This window comes from Cebus imitator, unplaced genomic scaffold (assembly GCF_001604975.1).
Source record: "Cebus imitator isolate Cc_AM_T3 unplaced genomic scaffold, Cebus_imitator-1.0 Scaffold254, whole genome shotgun sequence".
NCBI classification, from domain to species: Eukaryota; Metazoa; Chordata; class Mammalia; order Primates; family Cebidae; genus Cebus; species Cebus imitator.
In genome coordinates this window covers 2,052,154-2,062,054 of record NW_016107569.1, presented here as the reverse complement: position 1 = coordinate 2,062,054, position 9,901 = coordinate 2,052,154, and the positions used below count along the sequence as shown (strand labels likewise).

Sequence of the window (9,901 nt, the reverse complement as noted above, 5' to 3'; positions counted from 1 at the left end):
GGCATGCGCCACCACGCCTGGCTAATTTTTGTATTTTTAATAGAGACAGGGTTTCACCATGTTGGTCAGCCTGGTCTCAAACTCCTGACCTCTCGTGATCCGCCTGCCTCGGTCTCCCAAAGTACTGGAATTACATGCATGAGTCCCCGTGCACAGCCCTGTGTGTGTAATAGTAAGTGTCCAGTGTTTTCCATACTACTGCTCTTTCCCTTTGTATAAATGATTTTTAACCATTAATTTAAAAAATGTTAATAAACCCTTAACTTTCTATGTTGCACATACTCATATACTGCTGATAGGCAGATAAATTTATATAATCTAAAGGGAAGCTTATCAGTATCTATGTGGAGCCTTCAAAGCACACATTTTGACCTAGTAATTTTTCTTTTGGTCAAAGATGTAGGCTGGGCATGGTGGCCTACACCTGTACTCCTAGCACTTAGGGAGGCCGAGGTAATTGGATCACTTGAGGTCAGGAGTCCGAGATTAGCCTGGCCAATGTAGTGAAACCTTGTCTCTACTAAAAATACAAAAATTACCTGGGTGTAATGGTGGGTGCCTGTAATCCCAGCTACTCAAGAAGCTGAGGCAGGAGAAACGCTTGAACCCTGGAGGCAGAGGTTGCAGTGAGCTGAGATCATGCCACTGCACTCCAACCTAGGTGACAGACTAAGACTGCGTCTCAACAACAACAAAAAACAGGCTGGGTGCAGCCGCTCACACCTGTAATCCCAGGACTTGGGAAGCTAAGGCAGGCAGGTCACCTGAGGTCAGGAGTTCAAGACCAGCCTGGGCAACATGGCAAAACCTTGTCTCTACCAAAAATACAAAAATTAGCCAGCCTCATAAACTGGTCTCTCAATAAATAAATAATAAATAGGTAAAACTTAGAAACAAAAATACAAAAAAACACGTTGAGTGCACATCTTGACGTGAGTGAGTCACGTGGAGAGGTGTGCTTGGGAGCCATCCAGTTAGCAGCTTCGGGGACTTCTGGGACCACTCACATGCTGCTGCCCCTTTTCTGAAAACAACCCTGTGTAGGCTCAGGGCCATGCCTGGCACAGGGGCCTGGAGAACTCCAGGGGACAGAGGGTCTGTCCCCTATGGTGCTCTCGGGAATTGGGGAAAGCAACATACCTAGGAAGCCAGATATGCACTCTTCCTATTTCTTATTTTGGAAACTTTAAAAACCATTAAAAGTAACCAGTCTTGGTGTTCTTTTTTGTTTTTGTTTATAGGAGCAGAGATTTTATAGGCAAAAGAAAGAAAGGAAAACAGCTCTGTCTCTAGTGAGAGTGAGGGGACTGCGGAGAGGAACAGCATTTGTTGTTTTTGGATGTTGGTTTTTTAGAGATGGGGCCTTGCTCTGTTGCCCAGGCTGTAGTGCAATGCCACCATCCTAGCTCACTGCAGCTCTGAGCTTAAGGGATCCCCCTCCTCAGCTTTCCAGAAGCACTAGGATTACAGTTGTGAGCCACTGTGACTGGCGTTATTAGATTATTAGATTAGAATGATGATAGCACAGTCATTCAGGAAGCAAGTATAGAAAGAAAAAAGGCAACACTAGTTCATTGTAGAAAATGCAGACAAGCAAAAAGAAATAAAAATCACTTGGCTCTATCCTCCAGAAGTGATAATAGCATCCTTTCCTTAGGCCCAAAACACGTTATTTCACCAAAATAAGAGTTTACCGTAATAAGAGTTCTTCCTCCGCCTTGACAGGGCCTTGCTGTATTGCCCAGGCTGGAATGCGGTGGCGCCATCATAGCCCACTGCAGCCCTTTACTGACTATAGTAAGAGGTCCCCCACAACCCCAACAGGGCCTTGCTGTGTTGCCCAGGCTGGAATGAGGTGGCGCCACCATAGCTCACTGCAGCTTCGTACTGCTGGGTGCAAGCTACCTCTCGTCTCAGCTTCCGGAGTAGCTGACACTACAGGTGTGCGCCACCATGCCCACCTAAGTTTTAAATTTTTTCTAGAGATGGGTTTTCACTGTGTTGCCCAGGCTGATCTCAAATTCCTGGGCTCAAGCAGTCCTCCTGCCTTGACCTCCAGAAGTTCTGGAATTACAGGCATGAGCCACACAACCTGGCCTAACAGTGTTTTGTAACTGTATTTTTGAACCATTCAGCAAATATTTTCTGAGAAGTTACTGTCTTCTTTTTTTTTTTTTTGAGCTGGAGTTTTGCTCTTGTCACCCTACTACCTGGGATTACAGGAACCCGCCACCGCGCCCAGCTAAGTTTTGTGTTTTTAGCGGAGATGAGGTTTCACCATGTTGGTCAGGCTGGTCTCGAACTCCTGACCTCAAGTGACGACCCACTTCGGTCTCCCAAAGTGTTGGGATTTCAGGCGTGAGCCACCGCACCCAGCCTGACTTGTTTTGCTGAGCAGATGTCTTTAAGGGTCATCTATGTTGGAGCATGTGTCAGAATTTCCTTTTGTGGGCGGAATCATATTTCATTGTAGGGATATATATCATATTTTGTCTGTTCATTCATCGATGGGCACTTGGTTTGCATTTTCTTTTGGCTGCTGCAGTAATGTAGCTGTGAACATGGGTGCACAGATATCTCTTTGAGTTACTGCTTTTAGTGCTTTTGGGTGTATACCCAGATGTGGATTGCTTAATAGTGTGGTACTATTTTACAGTTCTTGAGGGACCGCCATACTGCATTCTGCAGCAATTGTACCATTTTGCATTCCCCCCAACAGTGCACAGGGCTCCAATTTATCCACATCTTCGCCAACACTTTTTTTATTTTTTTTTTTAGATAGAGTCTCGATCTGTTGCGTAGACTGAAGTGCAGTGGGTGATCTCAACTCACTTCAGCCTCTGCCTCCCAGATTGAAGTGATTCTCCCACCTCAGCCTCCCGAGTAGCTAGAATTATAGGCGCCTGTCACCATACCCAGCTAATTTTTGTATTTTTTTTGTAGAGACATGTTTCACCATGTTGATCACACTGGTCTCGAACTCCTGACCTCATGATTTGCCCACGTCAGCCTCCCAAAGTGCTGAGATTACAGGTATGAGCCACTGTACCTGGTCTCATTCTGATTTAAAGAGCTTTTAATCAACTTTTTTGAGGTATAATTTACATGTAATAAAATACACGCACTTTAAAGATACAGTTCACATGATTTGACAGGTGTATACACCTGATTAACCCCCAACCCAGACAAGATCTAGAACATTCCAACACCATAGAAAGTTCCTTCTTGTCTCTGCAATATAGCTGTGCCCTTTTTCCCAGGCAACCACTGATCCAGTTTCTATCATCATAGGTTAGTTTTGTCTATTTTGAAATTTTATATAAATACAATCATATGGTGTGTTTTTGTATCTGATTTTTTTTTCTCTCAGTTTAATGCTTCTCTAAATCCGACTCATTTAGAGCAAGACTGCACCAGACAGATCTAATCAGGGCTACACCTGTTACAAACTAGCCAAGTGATCAACCTCAGCCGAGTTCCTGAGTTACTTAAGTTCCAATTCTATTTCTTCATCTGTAAAATGGGAGTAGTGAGAATACATTGAGGGCTGTTAGCTACAGGACAGAGTTTTCCCTCTGAAGTTGCAGGAATATAAGTCCAATTGCACTTGCAAATCAAGAGTGGGCCTGTTAAATTAGTCAGGCGTGATGGCACACACCTGTAATCCCAGCTACTTAGGAGGCTGAGGCAGGAGAACCACTTGAACCCAGGAGGCAGAGGTTGCAATGAGCCAAGATTGTGCCACCATACTCCAGCCTGAGTCAAAAAAAAAAAAAAAAAAAAAGAACGTGCCAAGTTATAATCTGCCCCCCTCCCTTCCCAGCCATCCGACTGGAGAGATGAGCACATACCAAAGATGCTAGCAAAACCCGCACCCTGCAGCTCACAGTGTAGGACTAGTGCCAGCTCAGGGCACATGGCCTCAGCAGAAGCAGTGAAGAAAACCAAAACACCTGGCTTCAAGTGAGGAGGTTTGGAATTTGGAATCTTGAACCTGTCATTGTCATGTGACTATTTTAAACAGTAGCTTCTAACTGCCTCTCCCTCTTTGAGAGTCCACATCTGGGAGACGGTGGCCTGCCAGTGAAGTGTGGGTAGTGGCAATGTGTGGATGAACCCATTTGTGCTGACGGTCTGGGTTTGCTGAACACTTGAGGGTTGGAGGTTCTCAGGGAATCCCTGAGAGGTCAAAGGATGATCTGAGGGTCCTGGTGACATGCGTGGAAGGGGCTGAGCTTTCCTGTGTAGAAGGTTGATAGGTCGTGGCAGCCTGAGTGGACACTAGAGAGGCTCCGCAGTCCCCTCCAGCAGACCTGTGAAGGTTTCCTCCTGGGTATCACCAAGGTAATGCCCCAGCAGTGACTGGTGGAAGCCAGCACTCCCTAAGAGGGGCTGCCCCATTGCTAGCTCTTCCTGAGCCTTAGTCAGCTACTCCAGGAGTGATGTGGATTCACAGGGAGGAGTTCTAGCCTGCTGACATCCTGAACATCCTAAAATCCACTTGTTCCTCCCAGGAGGAATGCTGGGCCCTTTTTAGCTTCTAGTTGGTGGTAAGAATGATTTTAAAATAATGGAACTGGCTGGGCACAGTGACTCACGCCTGTTATCCCAGCACTTTGGGAGGCCCAAGGTGGGAGAATTACTTGAGCCCAGGAGTTGAAGACCAGCTGGACAGCAAAGCAAGACCCTGTCTCTACAAAAAAATTTTAAAGAAATTAGCTGGGTATGGTGGCGCACACCTACAGTCCCAGCTACTTTGGAAGTTGTGGTGGGAGGATCACTTGGGCCTGGAAGGTCAAGGTTGCAGTGAGCTGTGATCGCACCACTGCACTCCAGCCTGGGCAACAGAATAAGACCCTGACTCAAAAATAGTAATAACAGAGTTGTGTGAAATGCACTGGTTCATCCCCCAGGTTCCTTGCCAGAGGCCTCTACTCACTCCAGATCACTGCAGCCCATCGCTGTCAGCTGTCAAAGAAGGATGCGAATGCTGGTCACTTGCTGCGGGCTTTGCTTCACCCAGAGGTAAGCCCATGGCCTCCTCTCAGGTGTGTCCCTTCAGCATGGACTCGGGAGGACACATGGATTTTTCTCTTTAGGTGAAATCATGGAATTGTGATTATTATTATTTTTTTTTAAGTTCTTATCTCAGAAAAATACACAGATGAAATGTGATTGCCTGTGTGTGTGGGATTTGCTACAGAAGCAAGAGGAAGCAGGAGGTTGAGATGAAGCAAGATTGGCCATGAGTTGTTAATTGATGAGTCTAGGTACATGGACATGTGGAAGTGTGTTAAACAGTTCTGTTGACTTTTTTTTCTTTACCCTTGTCTTCAATGTGCCAGTAAGTTCTACCTGCTTTTGCACATTTACCCTTTCTTTTTTTTTTTTTGCCCTCTCACATCGGTGACGAGCACATTTACACTTTCTATAAGTTAGAAAGCAACTGAGCAGGCCCTTAGGATCTGAGCAACTTATGTTTCAGCTTTAGCATCAACAGTCCTGTGAGTCCTTGGACAAGAAGGAGCCTCTGTTTCTTAGTCTGTGATATGGGGCTAATCACAGCTGCCTCAACCATCGCTGGGCTGGGAGAATTTTTCATAAACGAATGCACGAAAAGCACTTAGCTTTGTATCTGATACCTAATCAGTGCTGGTAACTCATGCACCGGCTGAGAATCTGGCCAGTTGACCCCGGCTGACCATTTGGAACAGGGAAGGGCGTGTAAGGAGGAATCTAGGGTCTGCCTCTTAGATCAGGTGGGCACCCATGTGGCTTCTGCCTTTGTTTTCGTTGTGTTTTTAAAACCCATGCAGTCCCAGTGGGTTCTGCCTTTGGGTGAAGCTGTCTTGGCTCCCGTTACAGCTTTGGTTGGTTTCGACCTTATTTGGCAACAGTTTGGAGCTGTAATCAGCAGTCAGCTTCCTGGATGTAATTCTGCTAAAATACTGTAGGTGAAGGATTTATTTAGTTACTCATTTTTAAATGCTTTCTTTTGAAATAATTACAGATTCACAGACAGTTGCAAAAAATGTACCCTAAGGTCCTTTGTACCTTCACCCAGTTTACCCTAATGGTAAAAGAAACACATACTTTTTTTTTTTCTTCCTCCCCACGCACCTCTTTTTTTTTTTTTTTTTTTTTTAAGACGAGGCCTTGCTCTGTTACTCAGGAGTGCAGTGGCATGGTCGTGGCTCACTGTGGCCTTGAACTCCTGGGCTCAAGCAGTCTCCTACCTCAGCCTCTCAAGTAGCTGGGACTATAGGCATGCACCACCATCCCAGCTAATAATGCATCTTAGTATGTCTGTAGAATAATCAGTAAAGTGACATTGGCTTAATCCATGGAGCTTTTCCAGTTTCACTAGTTCTGCCGGCACTGGTATATGTTCAGTTCTTTGCACTTTTAACACACGTGTAGATCCATGTAACCACCCACAATCAAGATACAGAGCTGCTCAGCACCACCACAGTGCTCCCTTGAGTGAAGCATTTATTTTCTAAGACTGAAATCTTTTTTTCCCCTCCTGATTTAAAAGAAAGAAATGCAGAAGAATGTTGGGAAAGATGTTTGCTACATGTTAGCAGTGATTTATTTTACTTTGTGCTTTCTTGTTTGAGTTTTGTTTCTATAATGAAAATGTATCAGTTAAACAAAAGCAACAGAGCTTTTTTTTCATCTTGAAACCCATCACCCAGATGTACCACCGTTGACGTTTCCGGCAGACGTTTCTGGCAAACAGGATTTATTTACTTACTCATCTGTAAATGCTTCCAGACTGCTTTCTAGGTGGTTCTCCTGCCTTCCTCTCTGACTTTCTCCATACTCTCAGAAGACATTCTCTGGAGGCAGTGCCACATGGCCTGTCTCCATGGTGGTCTGGTGTTCAAGCCCCACTGCCTGTGGGGCTCCCACAGGAAGTGGGATAAGTGGTCTGCCAGCGCGTGGCCTCCCAGAGGCTCTTGAGAAGACCAGAGTCAACATCTGCTGCTTGCCTTTTTGAAACCCAGCCTTTCTATACTGCCCCTCCTCTGCCTGCATCCTTGGATGGACATGGATTTGGCCTCCTCCTAACAAAACATCCCTGGTTTTAGATCGTGTGGTGTGTAGCTCCCTACATGCAGGCAGGACTCCCGTGTCTTCCCTACCAATAATTCTGATCATGATACCTGCCACCTGCCCTGGACTTTTCCTGTATCAGGGACTATGCCAGGCATTTGACAGACATTGTCTCCATGAATCCTAGGAGCGGCCCATTGGGAAAACTGTTACCTTCTTAGATAAGGGAAGTGATGCTCAGAGAAGTTAAGCAACTTCCCCAGGTTATCAGCTGGTTTGTGGCAGACCAGGACTTAAGGGCACAGTCATGTACTTAACCACTCACCTCCTCACCTCTTGTCAGCACTGGCTGCCGTTAACCCAGGATTGCTTGTGTCTTCTCATAGGTGAGCCCAGGCCAGGATGGGGGACTCCAGGAACCTTTGCCCTCACCTTGACTCCATAGGGGAGGTGACCAAAGAGGACTTGCTTCTCAAATCTAAGGTAAAGGGTCAGACCTTAGGGGCCGGGGCCCACACCCAGGGCCACCTCTTTCCTGGGGTGTGGACATTTCTGAAGGAGTGAAAAAACTGGCTCCCTGACAGTCTGTGCTCAGCCTTCTGTGTAAATGGAAATGCTGGCATCTGCTTGGGAGGCCACCTTCCAGGGCTCTGTCCTAATAGCCATTAATTACAGTTTATACCAGGCCATTTGGGAACCACCAATGCTCTCTGTCCATTAGCTGTTGGGGCAGGTGCACACAGCCTCTCCAAAGCAGGGAATGAAAGCTGCTTTCCGAATCCAGGAGTGTTTTTACAAATGTGGCCTGAGGGAAGCTCGCGGAGGCCTGGGCAGGAAGCTGGGCTTCCTCTCAGAGTAGGAGGATGCATTGCCATCCTTTTTGTGTTGTTAAATCAAAGTTTTTGAAAAGGTAATACTTGAACATGGTTAAAAATGAAACAGTATAAAAAGATGAATGTCAAGAAGTCCTTCTTTCACCCCTGTGCCCACCCTCTCCAGCCCATCCTCGGGTAACCACTTACCCTCTTTTGTATCTTTTCAGTTTCTTTATGTGAATACAAGCAGATAAACTCATTTTAAGTTTTGCCCTTTCTTACATAAAAGATGGTATACCATCCTCTCTGTCTTGAAACTTGCTTTATTTATTTATTTATTTATATTTATTTATTTATTTTTTTTGAGACGGAGTTTCGCTCTTGTTACCCAGGCTGGAGTGCAATGGTGCGATCTCGGCTCACCGCAACCTCCGCCTCCTGGGTTCAGGCAATTCTCCTGCCCCAGCCTCCTGAGTCGCTGGGATTACAGGCACACGCCACCATGCCCAGCTAATTTTTTTGTATTTTTAGTAGAGAGGGGGTTTCACCATGTTGACCAGGATGGTCTCGATCTCTTGACCTCGTGATCCACCCGCCTCAGCCTCCTACAGTGCTGGGATTACAGGCTTGAGCCACCGTGCCCCGCCTAAACTTGCTTTAATTTACATGACAGTGTATCTTGGAGCTCTTTGGACGTCAGTGCATAGAGACAGCTTTCTCATTTGTTACCTTGAAGCCGTATCATATTTTATCATGTGGCCACAGTGACCAATGCACTGTGGATAGATACCTGGACCTTTTGCAACCTCTTGCCAGTAAAAAGATGCTGTGATGAATGGCCTTGTAGAAAAGTCTGTGCATCCATGGGCAGAACTGCAGGCAGGCATGCTCCCAGGAGTGGAATTCCTGGGCATGTTGGCACCTAATGCTGCTCCTTTGTCCTCACTGCACCAGCATGTCCTTGGTGGCCTTTGGCCTGAGCTGGTTTCATCATGGGGCCTGGCATGGGAGCGGTTCTTCATAGTGTCTATAGCTGATTTTGAAGTGACATTCCTTCCCTCTTGCAGCGTGAAGTGGGGCAGAGTGAGGCCCGGGTGTATTTGCACTGTCTGATGCTGGGTTTTTCTCCGCTTCTTAGGGAATCTGAGAGTAGGGACAGGATGAAGCAGGTGGGAGAAGGAGGTAGAGCACAGGAAGGTTTGCACTGGGACTGGCAGCCGTTCAGAAGCCTGTTAGGGCCTCTAGGGCAGACTGGGCATGTTTGGGGTGCTCTGGGCCTGTGCGTTAGAGAGCACAACTTCAGTTCCCCTCTGGGTATCCAGAAAGTTACAAAAGAAAACCAGCACTGTTCTAAAATACTCATAAAGGGCAAAGATATGAGCAGGTATTTCCCAGTAAAGGAGATGGAAATCACAAACTTTTGGAAAAAGATGGCTGACGTCACTCTCGTGCTTATGGATATTACTAATGAAACAGGATGATAACCATTTTACAGATGGACGGAAAGAGACTGATCCCACTCATAGCTGACAGGGAGAAAATGAGCCACTCACGTTGTGGTAGGGCTGGGAGTTACTTTAACTTTTAGGGAAGCAATTCTGCTTCTCGGAATTTATCCTGTAGAATGTAATCACAGTTATAAAGATATGATACAGCAGTAATTTATTGAGCATTATTTGTAAAAGGGAAAAACTGATGCCACCTGAATATAGCTCAAGAAGGGAATTGATTGCATGGCTTTGTCCAGAGTGTGCAGTTATCACAGAGGAGATGCAGTCTTTATGTAAAAGCTTGCGTGATGCTAAAAGGAGACACAGGTACATTACAGAGAAATATGTATTAGGTGATCTTATTTGTACTAAAAGTCAACCCTTCAAGATCTAGGAATCCATATTTTGTATAAGAAGAATGGGCCGGGCGCGGTGGCTCAAGCCTGTAATCCCAGCACTTTGGGAGGCCGAGGCGGGTGGATCACGAGGTCAAGAGATCGAGACCATCCTGGTCAACATGGTGAAACCCCGTCTCTA

General features: G+C 46.0%; 1 protein-coding gene across 5 annotated transcripts in view; it reads left to right on the top strand.

Annotated features, from left to right (window-relative positions):
- USP20 (ubiquitin specific peptidase 20) overlaps positions 1-9,901 on the top strand; it is a 40,968-nt gene that overhangs the window by 5,315 nt on the left and 25,752 nt on the right. For 3 of the 5 annotated variants that reach the window (XR_001816649.2, XM_017499089.2, XM_017499091.2), the window contains exons 2-3: positions 4,914-5,025; positions 7,446-7,542. Coding sequence is in view for 2 of the 5 variants with exons in the window: in XM_017499089.2 (XP_017354578.1) it covers positions 7,462-7,542 (81 nt within the window). In the remaining 3 variants the exon portion in view is untranslated. The remainder of the gene's footprint in view (positions 1-4,913; positions 5,026-7,445; positions 7,543-9,901) is intronic. The other 2 variants (XM_037728051.1, XM_037728052.1) reach the window with 1 other exon arrangement.